Consider the following 24,749-nt stretch of genomic DNA (forward strand, 5'->3'; position numbering starts at 1 on the left):
TTAATACTCTTGATTATATTCAAAGGAAGAGCCAATTCAAGCACACTATGTGTTTTAAATGAAAAATTCTCCTGTACTCAGCGACTGTGCTCGGCATGACTTTATTTGAAGTGAAATAACGGATACAGCCATGACCTCTCCTCTCAACATCTGATGAAAAGAGCTTTAATGAAAAATAAATCTTGAAAAGAGAAAAAGAGCAACAGACAAATCAATAGAGGCAGAGGCTTTAAGATAAAAGTGGGCGCTGTGTGCCAGAGAGCTACTCTCTCTCATTCCTGGGTTGATTGTACTTAAAGTGAAACCACATGAACGGAGCTGCTGCCACAAGGGAAGTCAAGAGTGTTTGTGGAGCCAAATGCATACACAGACTTCAGCACTTAAAACCAATGTCTTCATAAATATTAATGACTAAATGAGTGATCATCGTTATCAGCTGTTTTATCAGATTGTGTGCTGATCAAACATTTCACAATCTGATCAAACAACCTCCCATTTGGTGCAGATATTTCTGAACATTTTTCCAACAAAACGACCGCAACGTCTGAGTGATGAAACATACTAAGGGAGGGGGGAAGGGGTGTAAATCTGTTGTGTAAAAAACCACAGCTGCAGTAAACTTGTGTGTTTGTGCAGAGACCCCCTCCCTCACAGCTAGAGGTTGATTGAAGGAGGTTTTCAGGGTATGAAAGGAAAACAAAACACACAGTTAATGATGTAGTTTTCTATGTTAGGCACTTTTATTGATTTTGTATGATTGCTTAACAAACACAAATTGTTACCAAAGAAAACATCCAGTTACAACACGTTGGTTAAACAATACACTTCTTTAGAGATTAAACTGGATTCAGTTTGTAGTCTTTTAACAGCTAAGGGAGAAGAACAATATCCCCAAATGTTAGTGTTAATCCTTTCAATCTGCAGAAGAAAAGGGAAAAGGTGCTGCTGTTTAAACTGGAAAAGTTTGGCCAAACGGCAGAAAGGTGAAGATAGGAGTGCTTCAAATAATTAACTGTTTAAGGGGGAATATCTATATATTTTTTTTCATATAAATATATCCAATCGGGTCCTCCAGGAAACATTATCCTCAACGTTATGTGCCGCTATACTTCCAGACCTGCTGAAAATCAGATTTGTCACACTGTTGTACAGTAATTAAAATAGTACAAAGCTATGAAAAATAAATCAGTGTAAAGGCATGAGACTCGCTCAACAATCACAGCACTACACTACACCATCAGAAGTCACACAGAGCTGGCCCAGGGGAACGCTTATGTTGTTCTAACAGCTGCCATATTCACCGCTACATAGATTACATTTTTATACAAAAATAATCGAGCTACAGACATCTTATAAGAGGTTAGATTCTACTGCAGTTCTGCAGAGTAAGATATTAGAAGATGAAGCTGACATTTTTAAATAATTTCCCCTACTGTTACGAGCAGTAAGAACAGCTTTCAGAAACAACTGCCCACCCCTGGGCCACAGTGATTATCACCACGTCTATTATCATGTCTTGGCCTGCCAAGTCTCACCACTAGAGGACACTCTGGTTAAAAAAAAAAAAAAAAATACAAAAGAAAAGAAAAGAAAAAGATGACGCTCCACTGCAAACTTTAGGGACACTGCAAGAGATCTTCACTGACTCAAATCCAGCATGACTAATGGACAGACTCGTATAACCTGCCAGCCACAGAAATGGCGATAGGTTTTAAGTTTTGGATCAACTTCAGGTCTTTGGTAATGGACAAGTTTGGACCTTCATAACATGATAGCTGTGCCACAGTATAGTCTGTTTTACAGAAAGAAGCAAAAGTGTAACAACTGACATGAACAAGGTTAAAGGATAGCTTGACATGTTTTAAAATGTTGTCCTCATAAGCCCATGTGTGCACTGACTGATGCATCTGTAGCTGTTACTCTGTCAGCCCATACAGACTGAAAAGTAGTCTCTGAAGCAATTCCAGTGTAAGAAATGGGAGATAAAATTATTAAATAACTCATGGCTAAAACAAAGCCTCAATCATGGTAAAAATATCTCCTGAAGCTGCAGAGATTTTACTATAAATTTTACTCATGTTGCACCGCATTCACTGCAGAGGAATCTTAACCCTAACCCTCTATGGCCCTTTCCCACTAGTACTAGCAAAGAAAACCACAGGTGTGAGTGAAACTCTGCTCCTCTGCTACCAACTTCACTTTACACCTTCAAATTAAAGTCTCAAAATACTAAGATTTCATTCATCATACGACACATTTTAAATTCTGAGTTTATTCCCTATAATCATGAACTAAAGGCAAAATATTTTTGGCGTGTATACTATTAACATTTTAGTCGGTCATATTCTTTTTGTCTGCTTTAATCTGATGCCATCAATCCAGAGTTTAAGACCACCCAATTTTAAAAGAAAAAGAATTTTGGTATCACAGCAGAAGCACAGTCAGTTTACCCTAACAAAAGACTGACCATTTTAATTTATTTTTGCTTAATTAAGCACTTTCAAATACAGTCATATTATAACTTTCACAGTATTTTTCTACATACTAATAGTTAAATGAATGTCTATTTGTTTTTGCAAAATCATCTATGTCACCGTTTAGTAAGGAGGAATAATTACAGAAAGTCTTTCTGTGTACACATCGTATTGAATTGAAAATTAATGAATCTGTCCTTTAATTTCTAGCAAATATTGCAGGTAAATATGAAAACATGTACCATGAGTGTCGACTGTCAGGTGGGAATGTGATTAAATGGTCTTGCTGTTCATGTCCAGGTTACAGTTCAGGAGTGTGTCTATGGAAGGAACCCACATTTCAAATAACTTCCACATTACTGAAAATAATGGGTAAAAGCTGCAGAAAATACAGATTTGCAACAGCAGTTATACAAGATTTGACATATATGTATGAGATAAAGTTAGTAAAAAATAGTTTTTACTGTTCAGTTTGCAGCCTGAACTGAAAAAACAAAAACAAAACTAAAGCCAAACATGTTTGTATCTTTAAAAGCTGCAGTTTCTCATCTTGTGCCAAAAGTACCGAGACTTAAATATCTGGCAATAAAAGGGCAGCAATAAAATGAAAAATTAATTTTTAACAACATTTTGGGAGAAACTTGTTGACAGGTGCACACACAAACACATTCTCTCTCACACACACACACACACACTGGGCACTCCCAGGGGCCACAGCAGGGACATTTAGAGGGAAAGTTGTGACAAAGGTGAATTTGAGTCAGCAGGTGTTTTGAAGCTTTAACACACAAACTCCTGTCTCATGCGGATGATCTGCAGTAAGGCGGCCTGGACGTCCTCATCCATGTGGCCCTATGAGAGAAACATTGGAAATGAGCTTTGTTTACTCACTCTGCATCCCACTTATCACATATTTGCTGGTTTCCTGTTTCCTGCTGGTTGACTCTTTCCTGAATGAAGATGTGTTATATTTTAATCCTTCTGTAGGTCCAAGTGATCAGCTGGCTTTTATAACCCATCACCAGTGTAACAACTTACAAATCACTTTTAGTATTTGAATGTTGATAAAAGTTTTTACAGGTAGTTTTTTTTTTGTTGATAAAATGAACCTGTGTTCAGGAGGATGTTTCTCCTGTTTGCTAAGTCATTAAAGTCAGAATAAAGTAGAGTTTTTTGTTGAAACATGTTTTTATTGTTTGACAAAAGTTGATATATAAAGAAACAGAACTGTGCAAATGTTTTTACCCTTTCACTTGCTGCTGTAACAACTGGAATTTTCCTAATCTGTGACAAATCAAGGCTTTTATCTTTTCTTACCAACCCAAACACTGTAATGTTATAAATGTTATGTCATAAATACTGCAAGTCTTCTAAAACACACAAGCCCATGATTATCCAGCTATGCCACCTAGCTGTGTACCAGAGAGTAGTGAGCAAACTGTTCTGCCTACATTGTGGAAGTGAATCTTCAAGACTACAGAATTTAAAAAAGTTAAATAAGTTTAAGAACCAGACTGCAATTTGAGCCGATGTGACACTCTTGTACTGCATGTGGACGCATTGGAGGAACTACTAACTGTGGATTGATTTTGTGAACAGCCAAGAGAGCAGAGTGGTTGTTCAAGTGCTGAACATCTAAAAGATTGTTTGCTCAGAGAACACAAGTTTCAGGAGTAATTATGGTCGGGGAATGTTCGGTGGGTTGATTTTGTGCAGAACCACAGTGATAGAGAGTTGGGTGTCTGGTAAAGATTTTTAAAATTACCAGGTGGAAAATGAAGCAGGTGCTGGTGGTGACCCCGCTGGGATTAAAGGACACACTGCTGTGACCACCAAACTAAGTCTGATACTGCACCGATATCTCTGCTGATTTCTCAGGAAGACACACCCACCATGAGTAGAAAGCAGAAAGCAGATTTATTTCTGCTTCACTCAAGACTAACTGGTTAAATTAGTATATTTGATGTATTGCATGCTTCATACAACGCTGATATGTTCACTTTCAGTGGTTAGGTGTTGGAGCAGGGGTGGATTCACGCATTTGTGCTTTTTTCTCCCCTTTACTCAAGTGAAAATGAAATCAAATGCAATAAAAAAACAAACAACATGGGTGAACAGCTTTCAGTTCTGATATGATTCTCTCACACCAGTTTGCTGAATCTCTAAGAGCTCTTCTCTTGTTTTAGATCTCAATACAAATAGTCTACAATCAAAAGTCTAAACAGAACCAAAAAGATTTCAATCTAGAGTATTTTAAGGAATCGGGATAATTCTTAGAAGACAATGTGCAGAGTTCAAGAAAGAAAACCAGGCAGCTCCCTGCAACACAGATTAAAGAGATGAACTTGCCTGCGCTGCACTCAGGAGATGAGTCCGATAAATTGAAACCACCTCTCTGTGTTGCCTCTCAGCATCCTTATCGAGGAGAAGGAAATAAGACATGAAAGACATTGCGTTACTTTGATGTCTGAAAAAGCAGCAAACAATGTCGATGCTGTGATGCAGTCACTGAATTTGTGCATGACATTATCATAAACTCACACCTAAACCTGAATGTCAGGATATGCACAGCACTCATTTTTGTGTTCTCTTGGTTACACTGCCACTTTTTTTAGTGTGATTTTGAGATGTGTTGCATTATTTCTGTTTCAGTCAGTGAGCTTCTTTGTAAGCCATTACATAAAATGTAGGAGTACATAATGTTCACTCACAGCCAGCTGTTGCTGTAGGCTCTTGATCTGGGCTTGAAGAGTGTCGATGTGCTGCATCTGTCTCTTATTTGGTGCATTGCTTGTGTATGCCAGCTGAGAAAGGCCATTCAGTGCCTGTTTCAATCGCTCCACATCCGTCAGTAACTCTGTAATCTGAAACATATAAACATTTTATTACTTCAGAATCTAACATACACACTACCTTTGTTTAAAATTTTTAAATATTACCATCATTTAGAAGAAAGAAAGAAACAAAACTATTAAAAAATACAATGAATATTTTCTACCTTCTTGTCTTTAGCTTCAGTCTGCTGAGCTGATGTCTGAATCCTCCTCTGAAGATCACAGATGGTGCCGAGCGACTCATCATACCTCTCTTTCAGCTCCCTGATTTCCCTCTCAATGACTCGCCCCTTCTCCTGGACGGCCTCCATCTCAGTCCTGGCCTTACTCTCACCCTCCCTGGCTTGTGATGCCTCCTGATGGGCCTCTTCACTTTCTTTTCCTAAGCTCTGCAGCTTGTTGCTCAGGTTGGCAACCTCGTCCTCCAGCTGCTGCTTCTCCTTCTTAAGCTGGTTCATTTGGTCTTCTTTACAGCGAGTCTCTTCAAGAGCTTGTGTGGCTTGAAGGAGCTCAGACTGCAGGGCAGATACGTCTTCAGCCCTCTGGGCGTTGTTTTCTTCCTCTTCACGAAGAGCCATTTGAAGCTTAGTGACTTCGACCTCCAGGGCTTCCTTGGTCTTGGCATGTTGTTGTAGTTGGGAAGCTTGATCCTCGCGGTGTTCCTGAAGTTCTTTCTGTAAGGCACAAACCCTCTGGGCATCCTCCTGCTGAGCCTCTCTTGCTTTCTTGCAATCAGCCTGAACTTGCTGCAATGTGTCATGGAAGGTCTTGAGCTCCGTGTCATATGTTGCTATCCGAGTCAACTCTGATTTCAGGCGCTCCTGGAGATTCAGGATCTTAGTGTTGCAGAGAGCATTCTGGTCTTGAAGTTCATCTTTCTGCTGTGTTACCTCCTTGTTCTGCTGCTCTAAGCTGACCAACTTTTGGGCCAGTTCCTCTTGTTTCTTCTTGAACTCCTCCTTCACTTCTTTCTGCTTTTCACTGGTAACCAGTACTGTCTTTAATCTCAGCTCAACAGCTTCCATATCAGCTTGTAGTTTCTCTTTCTCCTGTTCACTCCTCACTCTGGCAGACTTCTCTTCATTATACTTTTGTTCCATTTCCAGCAGCTTCTCTGTCAGCTGCTTCACCTGGGCACTATAAGAGGTTTCTTTCTCTTCCGCTGCTGTTAGTGGGACAAACTTTGACTGAATGGCATCTTGTATTGTGTCCAGTTCTTTCTTCTGGGCCTCCAGTTCTTGTGTAAGCTTTACTACTTCCTCCTGAGCCAGTGCACGCATTGCTGATGCTTCATTTGCTCTGTTTTCTGCCACAACCACAGCAGCATTCAGCTTTTCTGTTGCAGCTCTGTGGTCTTCCATACTTATATAGTCTTTTTTCATCTCCAGCAAAACATTTTCCAATTGGTCTTTCAACTTCTTATTTCCTTCTTTCACATTCTTAAGTTCCTCCTCACTTTCTTTGTCCCTGGTCTCCAACTTCAACTTATCTGCTTTCACGCTTTCTAAGATAGAGCTTAGCTCCATCTTCACTTGCTCATGCTGCTGTCTGGGAACATAGTGTTCCTCCATACTCTGTTTCAGAGTCTGGTTCTGTACGGTCAGCTGTTCACATTCTTTATCTCTGTCTTCACATCTCTTCTCTAGAAGTTCAAGTTTCTTCATTAGGTCGGCATTCTGAGACTTAAGAGCATCTGTTTCCCTCAGATGCGTCTTACTGACATCTTGGAAACTCCCAATGTCCTTCTGCAGCGAGGTCCTCTCGGTTTGAAGCTGCTGGACCTGTGCTTCTGCTTTTCCGTAACGCTCGCTGGCTTCCACTAGTTTGTCCTTGAGGTCTTCCAGAGCTGTTACCATGTTCGTTTGAATCTCTTCGTGGTCTTTTATGGGTATGAAGTTGTTTACAATCCTGCTGTTGAGCTCGTCCAGCTGCTCTCGCAACATGTCTCTCTCCTCCTCACTCTCCTCGAGCTCCTGAATAAGATCCTGGCTCTTGGTAGTTACATCCATCAGCTTCCTTTTCAGTGAGGCATTCTGTTCTTCCAGAGCTGCCCGTATCCTTTGATGCTCCTCGGCAGACATTACTCCCGATCCTCCCTGGAACAAGGGACTGTCTAACTTTCGATGGAGATCTGCCACCTCTTCCAGCACACGATCATAGTCTTCCCTCAGCTCAGCAAGCTGCCGTTCTTTCTCATCAACTGCATTGGTCAACAGGCTTTTCATGTTGTCAAACTTCTCAGCTGGTACGGTGTTTCCATGTTTAGTCTGCGCTTCTTTCACTTGGGCTTCCATCGCTAAAAGGGTTTCTGCAAGTTCATCTCGTTCTGAGGTCAGTGCTCCCAGCTCTTTGTTCAGCTTCTCCGTCTCTGCTGCCAGCTGGCTCTCGCTGCTCTTGTATTCCTCTAAGGCTTTTTCGCTCTGTTTGAGTCGGTTGCGAACACGGCCCACTTCAGCTGAAGCACCTTCATACTTGACCTTGACATCCTGGAGCTGGACACGCAGTTCTTCTGCTGCCTGCCCTCCTAAGTGTTCTTTCACAGCAACTACATGGGCTTGCAGCTGTTTGACTTTACACTCAGAATCCAGCATTCTCTTCTGAACATCCCCCAAGGCGTCCTCCAGTTCTTGAACTTGCTGGTCGGCCTGTTTCTGAACGGTGTCTCGGCTCTGAATCAGGTCCTGGCACTCTCGGTTTTTACGGTTCAGTGCAGACTGAAGCCGAGCCGTCTCCTCTTCTGCTGCCTGTTGTCTTCTCTTAACTACGTCAAGCTCACGCCGAAGTGCCTCCACTTCACCAGAGTGGTCCCAGCCTGCTGTGCTCTGACTCCTCTCCGGAGGTCTGGATAGTGAATGTGACACAGCAGGGTTCTGGAGCATCTGTGAAGAGAAAGTATAAAAAAAACACTGATACAGCAAGTGTGTACAAATTACTATAATTAGTACATCTTTATAGAAAATCGTCCACTTTCTCTGCTTTAGGTTAATTTTCGTTTCTGTGGAGTCAATTATCAAATTAATATTATATCCTGTGACTGATTACAAAGATAATTGTGCTTATGAGTTTTGATTCTATATTATAGCAAATATACAGCTATATAGCAAAAACACATCAGGATTTGTAGATTCAAAAGTCCTTTTGTCAAAATTTGTTACTCACTCTTGAAAACACTAAAAATGTTTTACAAATCATATAGAAATGAAAAGAAAACTTACCTGATCAGAATCCAGGCTGTGAGCTTGCTTGACTAAAATGTTTTCTTTACCTGCAGGAAAACATAACAAACCCGTAAAATTAAAAGCGTCAAAATTCTACATCCAAGAAACAATTAACAATCAAAATAATAAAAGGGGACTCACCTTTGATAACAGACTGGCCAGAGTACTCCCCCTGTGAATACACAAAGTCAACAATGTTTTCTTTTTATTTAAACTATATCTTTTTAAAAGAGAATTAACGTATCGCAAAATATAAATCATCTCCATTTAGTGTTTTTCTTTAGGTACAAGCAACTTGCCAATACATTATGTATAGCTAAAATTACTTATTTAACTCTGCAAAGCTTTGAAGTTGTACTACAAATACTTTGAAGTCAAACTTTAGATGTATTTCCTGAAATTCGATGTGAATTAAGTGACTCACCAGAGCACTCCGGAGCTGGACTTTGACAGTCTCTGGGCCTCGACCACCATCCTCTCTTTCTTTAGCACTGAGTAAAACCTTCAGCTGCTCTTTCTTAAATCAAAAGGAAAAGACATGAAGAAGTCAGGCAGCAGTAACCAGATCATTTCAAGTAAACATGTAACATACCGAATGATAATTCAAGATAATTACTATCACATGTTTGGGACTGATAACGTACTTTTTTCATGATGGTTAATTTATTGGGATTTTTGCTCACTTCCAGGACACTTTAACAGACGTGCATACACTACTCACAAAAAGTTAGGGACATTTGGCTTGTTGTATGCTGTCATAAAACCCATTATAACGTTTACATGTGAACTTAATTTGACCATCAAACTTCTGAATGCAGATGTACAACATTTCAATCGTTTTTAAAAATTGTTTTAGATGAAGGAATTACCTTTGGATGAAGCTACTTCAAAGTCTCACATTCATCATCTAATACCAGCATAGCATGAACTTTATACATTTTTGGTAAATGTCACTAATATTTCAATATTCCTAACTTTTTGTGAGTAGTGTGTGCTTTAATTTTTATGAAAAAAATGACATTAAAACCTGAAACACTGATTTGTTACACTTTGAGAAATGTTTGAGGAAAAAAAAACAACCATATATCACAAGTGAATATGAATGGTTTTGTTTTGGTCTCTGACAAATGAACCAGATCACACCAGATGCTAATTCATTCCCTCATTGCTTTACAGTTTGTGTTTTTTGAGGTTTAAGCATTATCGGTGCAGATTATTAAAGATGATTAAGGAAAAATTGTCCTCAAAATGCCTCAAAGACCTGGAGTGGCAGTTCCTTCATACACAAATGCCATTTCATAATGAACATATGAAAAGGCATTGAAAACATGAGGAGGGAAGACTTCTTGATGTCTCTGTATGTCTCTGATGTCACATTTTTATTTGGCAAGTGGTTATTTAAAAAACAACTCAAACATGTAAACATATGTGCATAAATCATACACATAAAACTGTGGATAGAGAAAAACAAAAAGTTAAACATTTTCTAAGAGACTATTTGCTTCATACCTCTTTTTGGGCGTCTTCAACGGCTACTTTTTCCTGCACAAGAAAAGATTTACACATACAGCATGGTAGGAGCTTAATAATTCATAATGTAGTCGTTGATAAATTTGATTTAAGTTAATTGTGCTCATGTGTATGAAAAATGTGCTGGCAGCTAGCAGCAAGAAATCTGCGGTGCTCATTAAGTGCAGCATTTTAAAGATAATCATCAATATTTTACACAGTAAGTATTAAAAACTTGCTTCTGAATCCTGTAGAAATAGCAGCCACTTTTTACCTTTAGTACCTGAGCAGACCCTCAGTCTATACACAAACATTAAAGCTTAGCTTTACCTTCTTTCTTATACATTATTTATTAGCTAAGATCCTCTGATTTTTCCACTGTGAAAATGTAGATACCAAAAGAAAAGGAAAAAGCAACATATCTGAAGGGCCTTATTATATTTTCCTGGTCTAGTTTTGCAGCCGCAGCCATGATTGTACGTTAACACGTACTTACCTGTGTGAGTTTCTGTTGCAGCATGTTGACCTTATCTACCAGAACTTTCTGTTCCTGGTGGTACTTTCGGAGATTTTCCTGCAGGGTCTCGTTCTGCCTTTCAAGATCCTAAAACACATGCATCAACACTTTACTTACAGTGACTTTGAAATGTGAATGTAAGTGTTATTAATGTTAAAACATTGTGGAGTATTAATAAAGCAAAGTAAACATATGTTTGTATGAAGTAAAGAGACTTACATGTATGATCTGATCCCTTCTGTTAACCTCAGCTTCTGATCTCTCCACTGAATGCTGGAGATAAGATTGATTTTTTGGTTTCAGTTTTCAACCATGTTTTTAATATATATCATGAGCACTGGCAGCAAAACCATGTAGGACATTCTCAGTTGTAATCACTAGATGGCAGTCATGTACAACTGAGCAGCAGTAGCTAGTCTAAGTCAAAGAAAATAATCCACAATATAAAACATCTGAAACACTGAAAATTGCTGAATTACCTGTCGTTTCCACTGTTCAATTTTTGCAGCCTCTCTATCTGTGATGAGAAAAAAAACCCAAAACAAAACAAAGAAAACATGTTAAGATTTTATTAGCCTCCTATTTGTGATCAAGATTTGAAAACAGGTATGTTTACATAACAGTATTCTCTGATAACATGGTCATGGGAGTTTAACAAAAGATTAAAAGGCAAACTCCTATCAGGGAATTTAGGAATTAATAAAAAGTAATACTGTGGCTAGATGCATTATGCAGTGTGATTATTGTTTACTGAAATCAAAACTAGAGTAAAAATCCTAACAAAATTTAACAACAAATATTTCTGTACTGCTAATAACTTCCAACTTTAACAATAAATCTTACACATAAATTAGCTTCTAAACTTAAGCATAAAGACTGTAAACAATATTATAATTCTGAAGCAGTCAGACTAAACCCCTCTCACACAGGCTAGTCAAGTCATTGCACTGGAAATAAATCTCAACTTCTTTTCCTCTAATAGCTCATCATGTTCATCAGGATTCTTTATTAGATATACTCCATGCCAAAGAAAAGGCTGTTCTCACCCCGGGTGGCTCTGTCCATGTAACTTTTGACGATTGTAATGAGCTCTGGGTTTTTGCTGAGGCGAGCATAATGAAACGCATCGTAACCCAAGCTATCCACTGCCTTGACATCAGCGCCATTCTTTAGTAATACCTCCACTGCATCCTTGCAGCCAAACTCACAGCCCAGAATCAGCACAGTCCTGAGGAAGCCAACAAAGACAGGTTCAGAGTAATAACACGAACCAAACAACAGTGTATAAGATTTGTCCTTAAATGTGAGTCTTGAAGTGAATGCTCTTCAGAAAATTGCTGAACATATTACTACTGTGATAAATAAACCAAGGTGATAATTCCTGCTAGTTAACAAGCTGAGTTTTATTTGAAATTCAGTCTTGTTTCACCAAATAATTGATGCTATATTTGTCAAGACAACTAAAATTCTACCAATCTTACAATCTTAAAAATGAAACCTAATATATATATATATATATATATATATATATATATATATATATATATATATATATATATATATATATATATATATATATATATATGAATGATTTATTGTTAATCTTGGAATATTTAGAACATTATATGGGTGTGCAAAATTCATAAAATCATCTGGAATAAAGTCATATAAAACATAAAATAAAAATCGTATAAAAATAACGACATAGAAATTATTAAAAGCAAATCACAGTCCAGATAAGTTCAAAGATACAATGTAGATTTCATGTATAATGAGAAAAATGTTTTTGACCTGGATTTATAAGTGTTTACATAAAAAGTTTAATCTCCACTGGCATTAATCTCTGCAGCCTACCAGAAGCTGACTTCTATAAGCAACATGATTGAAGATGACGTGTGGCAATATAATCAAATTCTCCCTCTTACTTGTTTTGTTTGTCTCGGACAGAAATGTCAGCCCCTCGTTCCAGCAGCAGCTGACAAATGTGTGGATGACACATCTGGGTAGCCAGTATCAGAGGAGTTCTGCCGTCCTGCAGAAAAAGCCAAGAACCCATAAATTTGCACACACACACACACTACAAGAAAACACAGTCTAATCCTAAGAAGGAATGAATTATTTCTAAAGCCAACAGTAAACCAAGAGTAATCAAAGTATAGAGTGTGTTCATCCATGCAGAGACAGGGTTAATATTTAATGAAAATCCTTCCGTGTTGGTTTAACAGAGCTGTAGAAGGCAACAGTATTTACAGAACAATCTGAATGACTGTTGTTTCTACAATGACAACTTAATAAATGACAGAAAATAACTGGGGCTGCTATATCAACACAATGTGTGAAATAAAATAAAAAAAAATTCTCACAAAATCACTGGCATTCACAGAAGCCCCGCTGTCACAGAGAAGTTTCACACTGGAGGAGCAGCCTGCCATTACTGTGGAAAACAAAACAAATAAAAACACAGAATAAAAGGCAACAACAATTATTTCACTCCATTTACCGTTCAGAGACATATACTAATCCACTCAGTTCAGGCCGTCATGTTCAGCCAGGTTTAAAAATGTAGAATAATATGGGGTTTTATTTTTAGTGAAGTAAATTAGGCAAAATAAAATAAGAGAAAAAATAGGTGATACAGCAGAGAACAATGTGATTTGCAGCATTAAATGTAGTTCTTAGTTTATACATATATATATATATATATATTCATACATACATATATATATATATATATATATATATATTCATACATACATATATATATATATATATTCATACATACATATATATATATATTCATTCATACATATATATATATATATTCATTCATACACATATATATATATATATATATATATATATATATATATTCATACATACATATATTCATACATACATATATTCATACATACATACATACACACACACACACACACACACACACACACACACACACACACACACACACACACACACACATATATATATATGTATGTATATGTATATATATATATATATATATATTGAGTAACTATTAGGCTGGAGATGATTCGGCTCTCAGACTAATCTGGTCAGCACTGGAGAGGCAGATTCTTACCAGCATCATGTAGAGCAGTTCGTCCTTGTAGGTCCACGTTTCCAACTGGACAGTTGTGCTATAAAATATTATAAACCAGATTGTTAATTTACTGACTGATGATGACCTAGAGTGACCTATGCATAGCTTTACCGGCACAGCTCAGCAGTTTAAGACTTTTTAAAAATTTTTAATAAACATGAAGACAAAGCCAGTAATTTACTAGAAATGCAGACAGTTCAACCTCTCAAATGTTTCATATTACTTGTTCTGAGTTTCTTTGAAAGCAGAAAAGTAAAAGGTTTCAATGGATGGTTTTTAGGGTTCAGAAAACCATTCGGTTTTTATAAACTCTATAAACTATAAATTAAAATATAAGTCTATATAGTTTAATCAAACTACATTTGGATAGTACTGACAGAAAATCCTTAATCTGTGATGTGTATAAATGTAGCAAAAAATTATTAAATGAATGAATCACAGGACCAAATAAAAGCCATACATGATAACACACTCACTCTTGCATGTTTGTAGACAGAGAGGAAGTTGTAGTTTATGGAGAGAAGCCACGCATGGACAGGAAAACATGCTAACTCCACATTGAAATGCACCAGCTGAGACTTGAACCCCCCCCACCCCAAAAAAAAGCAAGTATGGTATAGTTATACCACAACAAAATTTACAATTAGCCCAATACAGGAAACATTCTGTGATTCACTGATGTCAATTTACTTTGCAGATGGCAGATATTTGTGTAAAAAGTGTTTTTTTTTCTTTTCTTTTGGCAAGTTTCAATATTGTGAAAAAGAAGGAAATATCAACATAAAAAAGTTATTCATCCTAAGTGGTTTAAGGTAAAATTGAAGAAGTGACATCAGGAAGGTCATATCGGGAGAGTGGTGCTGTGCTAATATACTTTTCTACACTTTCTCTCAGCTGGGTGGACATCAGTGACTGCACTGCTCTGGTGATGAAGGTCTGCTATGAAAGCCTTGAACACTCAATGCTAACAGGGGCCTGATGTTGCTGGGTAAGCTTGCCAACTAATTCTGCCCGCCCACTATAAAAGCCCAACTCTCTCTAGCAACAAGGGGCAAAAATTACCAGCATGCTCAAATGCACAGGGAAGAGGGGAGGGTAGAGCTGCAAGGGGAGCCGATGGTGTAACATGGAGGGGGGATATCCTACACCTAGAGGGATAGGGCTGACGGAGCGAGATAGTGGAGGCAGAGCCTGTTGGCATCAAGTTGCTATGTGTGGCGTGATGACGGCACCAAGAATGGACGGAAGGTTTGTAGCAGGGTAAGCTTGTCAACACCACTGACAATCCCCTGCCGACAGCCATGACCTCCATTATATCATTGCCATGTGAGAGATGGAGGCGGTGGGAGGGCTACAACACCACGAGAGCACAATATTGGAGCGATAGCCCTTTCATTGTAAACACATAAATCCCCAGAGGGGCACAGTGACTCAACAGGCCCTACTGTTGACTGATATGGAGTTGGCTCAGCAGCAAGAGGTATTCGGCAATAATTATTTAAGGGGGCAAAAGGGGAGCTGCTCTGACTGACCAGTGACTGGATGGTTGCTTTGTGGAACAAAAATACAGAGCCATGTAGTGTAGATACCCAATGCATCAATGTAGGCGACTAAAAAACCCAACAAAAACAACAAAGATATAACATTATGTTGTCATGTAGAACTCCGATATAAATGGTGTGGAGACATGCACTTTACCTGCAGGAGTTTCTGCACACACAGAGAATGTCCATTCCTTGAAGCCAGATGGAGAGCATTTTTACCTTAAAGAGATAAGAGAAACCTTTTAAAAATTATTAAAAAGCTATTATTCTATAAGTGATTATAAGGGTTTGTAAATAAATTGAAAGAGTAACCTGCTGTGTTGGCAGTAAGTTTACAGTAATACAATGGCAAAGACTTTAGATGTTAATCAGCTGATAAAATCACAGCTAGATATCAACTGTGTTGTGCAGACGTAGCTTTCCAATTGATTCCATAAAAAACAAACAGAATTTTGTGTTTCTGTGAATACTGTCTTGTATTCCCATAAATACGCTACATATGATGCTGTACAATTTGCTACATTTGATGTTGAATACCAATTCCCTTTACTTTAAGAAACATTCAATAACCTACCGTCATCTAAAAAACATCAAGAAAATGACTATATGAGCCCAGTGTGCATTATCTGTTATAGTTTTACAAAGATTTTTAAATAAATCAAACTCTTCATTAGGATTTCTTGAAGGCCCAGACTAACTGAACCACCAACTATAATAGTGTTCCTCCATTTGTTTAGGTTATTGTTTTTTTGGCATAGAGTCTATATACTGGATACACTGAGAATGGTCAAAACAGAAACACAACTAAACAAAAATCAGCTGCAGGTTGCTCTGTTCATCCACTGTCAACTTACCAGTGGCATCTTTTGCTGTGACATCAACGTTGTGTCCCAGGATGAGGTTGAGACAGTCCAGATGTCCTCGCGTTGCTGCCAAATGAAACCTAGATAATAAAGGAAATGGATAAAAATCAAAACAGGAAAAACTAGATGGAAATGTAAAGAGAAAACAGCACATGGTTGAGAAGGGCAAATGAAAAAGTGATCAGGTTTAAAGGGGAGAGGGTGAAACTTAAGGATAAGAGAGGGACTGGAGGTGGAATCCTGGCTCATCTATCAGCGAGATCAGCATTCTTGAGGCAAATAAACTTCCATGACAACCAAGAGCAACACAACACTACTCTGCTGTATAAGCTTCACTGCTGTATATATGCACGAGTAGATGATGAGTAAACATTTTTTTTTGCATCATTTTTGTTTTCAGATGATCAGCACCAGCTGAAAATGTGGGATTCAACTTTTAAGCTTATGTGAACTTAATCTTGATAAAATCTTTAGAATGAGAATAAAATGTAAATTTCCATGACACATGATTAAAAGTCCTTTAACAAAGACTAGATGAGTAATGTTTCATTTTCACCAAGTATACATATTTCCTTGTTAAGCGTCTACTTAGTTCAACATGTCTAATCATCACTTTGCAGTGAAATCACCCCGGCCTCCCTTCTTCAATTTAACCCACAGCAGATCTGCTGCTAGTAGTCAGAGCTGCTGCAGAAAGCTCTTGTGTGTAAACTAATCCCAGCCTGACACCCTTCAAGCCACACGAACCCGTTTAAACACTAACCCTGAAGTATCTGCCAAGGAGACAGCTAGGCTGTCACCTCAACACTGTGTGGGTATTAAAAGCAGTGTTGATGGCCAGGAGACAGTGGTCCTCTGGGGAGCATGAAGGGCCGTGACCTCACAGAGGCAAACGGCAGACAGGAAGCAGACCAGGCCAAATCAAGTTAGGTTGATGCAAGTGACAAGTTCATGTACCAAAGCATTTTTCAATAACAATTCAAGGGATATATGTGAACAGAGTTTAAAGATATACAACTGCAAACTAAACCAGAGTGATACAATTTTCATGAATGGGAATAATAAGTATCAGAATCCTTTGTTTTGACTGTTGCCTCATTGGACCGTTGCATCATATTATTCCCCCAACTTTAATCAGCAAAGTTTAATACTGACCAGATGAATTGCCTGCATGAAGATGTACCACTTGCCCTCCCAGAGGCCCCAGTAACATGCTTCGAGATGAATTCTGGGAGACTAATGGGTCTGCTTCTAAGAGAGCACACTCAGATATGTCATTTCATCTTCACAGCTGCTTCTTGGGCAGCCCTCAGGTTGACAGTTTACAGGATAGGGCTGCTATTTAGGGAAAGGAAAGAGTAAACCATGGAGTATGCTTGTAGCTGAGCCATATATGATGAAGTGCATCTCTGAGGATAAATTTTTTAAAAACTCTAATGATTTGCAAATCATTTAGATCCTATTTCTAATTAAGAATAACTAAGAGTACATTAGTTTAATAGAGCAAAGATATAAAAAAATGTTGACACTAAGAATTTTTTTTTTAATATGTGCAATTTGAACTTTGAAGTATCTATTTAAAGGAGAAAAAAAGAAGAAAATGTGACAGGGCTCGAATTACACCAGGGCTTTTGGGGAGCCTTATTTTTGGGTGTGCACTGTGACTGCACGTCACAAAAACGTGCATATATATTAGTGCACATAGTGCAGTCAAATATATGGTTACTACCAAAAAAACCCGCTGCTTGTTTAACCAGAAACAGGGACTGAAAGTTCTTTTAATAATCACAAAAGGAAGCATGTCAAGTGTTTGTTGTATGGACACTCACAGCATATAAATGCTGCTGTCCATGGTTATGCAGGAAACAGAAAGGATCACCTGCATTGTTTGAAATATTTCATTAATTGCTATTCTTAATTAGAGCCATTCTTCTTTTAAGAAACATCAGTACCTTATTGAAAAATTAAATGTAACATGAAAGTGCACCATTTTTAGGGCTCCCCCTTAAAGAATCAGCTGAATGTCTTTAGGGAAGCTTCTCTGGCTTTCAAGGGAGCCGAGCTCCCCTTAGCTCATTTATTACAATATCATGCTGTTGTAATGTAGAATGAGGTTTGGCACCCTCTTGCTAAAATAAACAAGTCCTTCCCTGAAAAAGATGCAAACATGGCATCCATTGTTCCAAAATGTTTTTATATATAAAAATATTACGCTGCACCAACAGTGCCCATAAACATGTGCAAGACTGGATACTGAATGCACTGATGCAAAATATATTTTATTAATGTGCTGCAGGCATCAAATTCAAAATGAGCAAACTGTAAGAAAAACAACAACTAAAGCAGTGTTAAAATAAAGGTGCAACATTAACGGTCAACGCAGAGGACGGATACATAGAAGACAGGCAGTTTCGTCATATGTCGCCGCCCTCATACTTCCATGTACCTTTTACGTTTCCATGGGTAATAAGTCAGTTCATTCACAAGTAGGCAATGCCGAGTTCAGAATTCACTTCCGTGCTCTGACCCCAATTGGTGGCGGTAATGCACAGCTATGCACCAAAAGAAAAAAAAGAAAACCACAAAGAAGAAGCAGTTTCTCTAAAATTCTTTTTCTTCATCGTCTGCATCTTCTTCTTCTTCGGGTGCTTTTTTATTCGGGGTTCTGCATCATCTTCTTCCTGTTCCTCTTCTTCTTTGGTCTTTTCCTTTCGCTGGTTGAGTTAGCTCAAAGCTGCCCCCACAATTTCTGGTGGTATAGCTCAGTCTTCTGCATCAAGCGACAGATAGCTAAGCTCCCTGACACCGGACCACATTACGCATGTAACTGACACAGGAGAGAGATGAAACTGTCCGTCAGTCTGCATATCCGTCTTCTGCGTCAAGCATAAATGGGCCTTCAGTGTAGTGTTTTTGTAAATTTGCTAATTAAATCCAGGGTTTGGATAATGTGTGAGTGGTTGCATTCTGTTATTTACATTTTACACACAAAAACACAAGTGAGGCAAAAGGCAATTAGTCAAGTTGTCAGTAACAGAAGTGTAGGGATGCTGAATGATAGTTAATGTCTGTCAACATGCTTTAAACCTCTTCTAACCCAGAAAAAAAAAAAAACACTTCTGCAGCGTTTGTGAAAACAATCTTTAGGTTTAAACGTTTAAACTAACACTCTGCTTTAATTTTCCCTACAATACAGCCAGTGACCCAATATTAGTTCAGAATATAAAGGTAGCAGGATACCACTGCTTTAATAAGATTAAAGTTTGAATGAAGCAAATTCAGAGATCTGAAATTAACAAATTATTTGTTTTAGATAGTAGTTACATAAAACGTGTTAAAAAGCTGAAAAATGTGTTGGGCTGTTAATGCCCCAGTGGGATTGATTATAATGTCAGTAAAATTTTAAAAATAGGCTTACTACAATGTTTTAGTTAATTGGTAGCTAACTGCTGTCTTTTTCTTTTTTCTCTCCATCCATCCATCCATCCATCCATCCATCTATGCCTGCTTAATCCAGTGCAGGGTTGCAGGGGGGCTGGAGCTTGTCCCAGCAGCTACTAGACAAGAAGACATTTTTCCCTAGATGCCACAGTTTGCTGAGCTTGGCCTCTCAGTGCTTGTTTTGTGGCCTAGCAAATTAACTGTCTCCAATAGTGAGTTATCGTGCGACTATTTTTTTGTTTCTGTTAGGTCCTTGTCAGCTTGCACAACAGTGCATAATGCAAAGGAGTGATGGGTGGGCTTACTTCACAGGGACCCAGCTAATACCACAGCAGAGATGCAAACTGTTTACTCAGCTGGAAGTCAAGATAGCACAGCTAGAGTTACATTTATTAACTGAACACAAAAAGGCTAATCCAGGGGACATTAAATGATACGTTGGGGGTAACAGTTTGTAATTAGTTTCCCAACAGAGGTCCATGATTACAAGGAATAACCATTCCACGTTCTCATGTCAGCTTTTGTAAAGCCCAAAATGCCATAGACACATGTGGTCTGTGTGTGGCCTTCTGAACTATATGGAGACTTGCTGAGCAGTGATTATGGTTTTTCTCATTTTGTGTAGACTTGGCAGAAGAAGGCTCTCTTTGCTGAAATATTCAGTTACTGTTACTTAATTTTATAGTTAAGTAGTTCTAGTGAGTCTGTGTTTTTTTCTGAATTCTGGATTTAAGTTTGAGATTCAACCACCTTATTATGAGAACTGGCATTTATTGGGTTGTCTGTACAATTTTCTTTATTCAGTCTGCTATGCAATGGTGCCACCGATGAATTAAACACACTGTTGAAAATACTCTGCAGCTTTGCTTCTAGGATTTAATGATGCTCCGTGGTTTTATGGCTTCACAAAGCCTTTGTCAAAATAAACATGAAGCACTAGCCAGATATCCGTCACTTTATATATTGAGGATTAAACCGAGGGTGGCTGAAGTCCCAGAATACTGGTGCAAGAATCTGGATAAATATAGGAGGAATACAGAATACTCACTTTAAAAAACATTGCATTGCATTTTAATGGTGGGCCACTATAAACATTAATCGGTACAAGGTCGAGCTTTGCATGAGACACTTGAAACATCTGTGGTTTTGGATGGTCAAGATGTAACATCAAAGAATTCCCTAAACATATTTCAGTAGATCTGACCTACATTTTCTCCCAACACACCCGTTTCTTTCCATCTTTTCTCTTTATCTCCACTGCTATAAAACGTTCTGTAGTGTATAAAAAAAATAAAAAAAAAAGATCCTGAAAACCTCACTTTCCCCATGAAAATGGATAAAGAATAAAACATGGTCCATCAAGATGACAACTGATCCTGAAAATGGTCTGCAGCTGTGCCTAAATGTATAACTTTGTGTTGAACACCATAGTGGGTCTGATCTGAATTTGAAGGGAGTCATTTCCTGCTGGGAATATATAAACAGCTTCTGGCCAATGTGGTCAAGACTTCAGTGTCCACAAACATTCTTTATACCAAGTCCCACACTGACCTCAAGTCAGCTGGACACAAAAAGGGAAATTTCTGGATATAAAAATGGAGGCATAATAATATGAAACTATAGCATCTGTCATTTACAAGACAGCTGAATGAAAACTTTTCTGGGGTGCAAGCAGGGATACTTGGCACTGACACAAAGATGTCAAAGGTAAAAAGTATTTAAGAGGGCGCTAAATGCAAGATAATTCCCTTGTGAAGATGCTTTATCTGGGAAACAGGGTCTGGAATGTAATGTGGTGGAGTGACCACTCACTACAGTGTTTGGGATTCCTGGTCCTGAGCAGTTTTTGATTTGCAAATACTCAGAAATGCTGGATGTAAAGGGTCCAAAGAAAACCAACATTAATGTAATCAGCCAACAAAAGTTTGACCAATCCATATTCTGTAAATGTTTAATTCACTAAAATTTGTATTTATCTATTCATTTTATGAAAGAGTGACTCAGAAATGTTTATTCTCTTTACTCTGCATATAAACATACTGATGAGCACGTGTGTTTACTCACGCAGAGCGTCCTTCTACATCAAGTTTGGTAGGGATGATGCCCTTCTTGCTGAGAACGGAAGCAACTTTGTCCACTTCGCCTCGTTCCACTGCCTTCATCAGTCGATCATCATACTTGTTCCAGTCTGTGTTCTGACAGAGAGAACAGGAAACTCTTAGACAAATGGTATGATGGACAGTTTTCTCCAAAGCAACTAGATGATGGAAATCTTTGACCAAGTGTGCCCTTAGTTCAACCCACTAAGGCTTGATTCAACATGTGAGAATATTTGTTTCCTTTTATGGAAAGCACCTCAGGTCTTAAAAGGGTAAACAGTAAAACCTACTAGGTTTCCAGGACTTTTGGCTAACAAATAAATGCAGAAAGTCTATTTTTATTTATAGCAGTGTAATTTATTTATTTTCATTTTCTAGAATGACAATAAATAACACAAGTTATCCCGTAAGCAATCCCCCCTTAAAAAAGGAAAAAACACAAAACAAAACATAGTTTTGACATAACGGACTGTAGCTGTGAAGTAATGCAAAGTGTATAAAGACCTTTTGGTCTTAAGATTAAAATTACAGATGATGAATACATACAAAGTGCATGGAGGTGCATTTCAGCCAGCGGCTCATCTTGGGTGAGTGGAGCTGGTCCTTGCACCGTGCTACTGAAAAGGTTGCCACTTTTCCGATTTACAAATGCAAAACTTGAAAAAAAAAAAAGAAACAATAAACAAAAAACAAAAAACACAAAAAAAGTACCACAAAAATCTCCTCAGTCTGTGGTGCACTCAACCAGTGAGAGCAACAAAAATGGATGAAAAAAAAGGATTAGTCTATAAAGCAGTGGAGGTTCAACCACGAGAATCTTCCTTGCCAGATGCAGAGAAATTCATTTGTTTTCTAAGCATTCCTTTGCTGCTCATGAGCTGTGCCTGCAAGTCCATCACTGCACAGCAGTTTGGTTGATAAGTTAAGGGAGAAGGAGAAGGAATAAAAGGAGAAAGGAATGGAGGTGGAGAAGCAGTAGGGCCAGCCCTGCCAGCCCTGGGACCTGCCCTGGCCGGCAACTGCAACTCCTCCTCTGGGGGAAAGTCAGCTCAGTCTGGCTTCCTCTCACCTCCTGCAGGAGTTGTTCCCTGTACCCTCTCCTTGAAATTTAAGCCTCCAGCTTAACTCAGTCCTCTGAAGTTTACAAACTTTTCCTTTTGTGTTTTCTCTGCAAAAGGTGCAAGCTACTTTCTCACAAGGTCTTCTCTCTTCGCTTCCTCTCTCCACTATCAGTGGTCTCCAGCTTCTTCACACCACCAAATGGCAAGGTCAGTCAGCTCAGTGGGGTAAATATGTGAGCTCTCCCAGTTTTAAAATATCACCCCTCCCTGGTAAACAGCAGCAGTGCAGACAGCCCTGTAGACTGGTTACCTCTTTATTTTTTGACCCTCCAACCTTTCTGTACTGACTGATAGGAAGACAGGGGCTAAGAATACATTCTGGACATGCCAGTACAATGAGTAATGGCTTTAGAGTCTTTCACCACTGCCAGCATGAAACAAGGCCAGCCAAAAAGACCTTGCTTACACTGTGTACCCCCCACCCCACCATGCTCCCTGCTCCAAGTCAAAATATTAATGTCACAGGGGGATTATAGCTTGCACATTTGAAGTGGTCTTGGCAAACACCCTCAAAGGACGCGATACGGTAAAAAGTACCTTTGCAATAGCAAAGGTACTATAGATGTCAGCCTCTTTAGTACGTGCTGTCTTAAACTGCAGGTCCATCTTTACTGCCTCTCCACCTCCACCAATTACCAAGAAGATCAAAAGCACAACTTTCATTTTTATAGGGTAGCAATCAGAGACAAAAATGCACAGAGACAGCAAATACAAGAAAAGGAGAAGGTATGGAGGACTCGTTTAATTTACACACTGCATCAGCTCCTTGTGGGCTCTGGTTACTGCCCACTGCCAGACTGGCGTTTCCAGAGCAATGGTGATATTCACAAACATGCAAAAAGGCCTCCACATGACATGTCATACGAAGAAGTAGGTGTCAGCTTACAAAAACTGCTCAGCCTAGCATGGAGACAAAGAAGCCAAAATGGCATCTTGCCATTACATACATTGGTCACGTAAACATCTCACATGTGTGCTTGTGTGTGCATGAGGGCTTTTTAATAATAGACCTGTTAGCAAGCAGGACTTCACTTGTTATTGTAAAGGAGAGCTTCCTCATACTGATACTTTCAAATATAAAGACTTTAAAACAACTTTGTGTAAAATAAATTATATTCATGTCATGGGAATGTTTTGTCCAGACGGTGCATTGTTGACACTGTTACCGGGTAAGGCTCTACAGGAATGCTAAGCATTTTCTTTTTGTTCACATCAATTAAATGATCTAAACATAAATCAGCTTGCTGTGTCTTTTCAGAGCAAGAAAGGGGGGATAAAAACAGTATAAAGGCAACGTATCTAAACGATTTATTTTCTTAGACTGAAACTATGTGTGTGTGATAAAGTTTAGCATTATTTAATTGGATGTATGTCTGTATGGCAAAAAAAATGTTGTAGTAAAATTTTCATTTGACATTTTGCTTCAAAATGTTTTTTAACATATCTTAAAACTACAGTAGACACGTAAAGACCTAAAAGTAAGACTAAAGTTTAGATAATGGTTAATGGTTCTTGTTCGATCAGTGCAGAGCCCACTGTGAAACTAAGTGCCCTACTCCAGTGAGACCATTATTGCAATGATCCCTCTGGCATTGCAAAGTGGTCTGTAGTTTAAGATGGTGTATGGTTTGCCATGTGAATATGACATAACACATAGATCAGTCCTAGTTGTTATAAGTGTTTCTATAATTTGACTGCAACATGACCATTTAAGGTTTAAACCATAAATACTTCAAAACAGCCTCTCAAATTATTTGGTGTCATGGTTTTTATTCTTAAGGCCCATTTATGCTCCCTTATGTACTTAAATAGCAATGAGGGCAGCAATTTTTGCCTCGTCGCAGAATTCCATAGGAAATTAATGGAGAAGGAGTGACGTCATCTCTCATGTGTTGAGCCCATTAAGGCCCATTTATGCTCCTGTACGTACGTAAATAGCGACCATTTTAAACGTCATACGTCGCCATCCTCATACGTCCATGTGTTTTTTGCATTGCCATGATTGTTTAGT

At 38.5% G+C, this 24,749-nt stretch overlaps 1 protein-coding gene across 1 annotated transcript in view; it reads right to left on the reverse strand.

The window, feature by feature from the left end:
• Positions 1–718: 718 nt before the first annotated feature.
• The window catches only part of uacab (uveal autoantigen with coiled-coil domains and ankyrin repeats b), a 41,240-nt gene continuing 17,209 nt past the window's right edge, over positions 719–24,749 (reverse strand). The window contains exons 2-19 of the mRNA XM_042009777.1: positions 21,583–21,713; positions 16,069–16,157; positions 15,369–15,433; positions 13,650–13,707; positions 12,916–12,986; positions 12,478–12,584; positions 11,599–11,780; positions 11,032–11,069; positions 10,772–10,825; positions 10,532–10,639; positions 10,036–10,068; positions 8,951–9,043; positions 8,668–8,698; positions 8,524–8,573; positions 5,473–8,187; positions 5,186–5,338; positions 4,824–4,889; positions 719–3,326 (exon numbers count right to left, since the gene is read on the reverse strand). Coding sequence (XP_041865711.1) covers positions 3,255–3,326; positions 4,824–4,889; positions 5,186–5,338; positions 5,473–8,187; positions 8,524–8,573; positions 8,668–8,698; positions 8,951–9,043; positions 10,036–10,068; positions 10,532–10,639; positions 10,772–10,825; positions 11,032–11,069; positions 11,599–11,780; positions 12,478–12,584; positions 12,916–12,986; positions 13,650–13,707; positions 15,369–15,433; positions 16,069–16,157; positions 21,583–21,713 — 4,116 coding nt within the window. The 3' untranslated portion in view covers positions 719–3,254. The remainder of the gene's footprint in view (positions 3,327–4,823; positions 4,890–5,185; positions 5,339–5,472; positions 8,188–8,523; positions 8,574–8,667; positions 8,699–8,950; positions 9,044–10,035; positions 10,069–10,531; positions 10,640–10,771; positions 10,826–11,031; positions 11,070–11,598; positions 11,781–12,477; positions 12,585–12,915; positions 12,987–13,649; positions 13,708–15,368; positions 15,434–16,068; positions 16,158–21,582; positions 21,714–24,749) is intronic.

This window comes from Melanotaenia boesemani, chromosome 1 (assembly GCF_017639745.1).
Source record: "Melanotaenia boesemani isolate fMelBoe1 chromosome 1, fMelBoe1.pri, whole genome shotgun sequence".
NCBI classification, from domain to species: Eukaryota; Metazoa; Chordata; class Actinopteri; order Atheriniformes; family Melanotaeniidae; genus Melanotaenia; species Melanotaenia boesemani.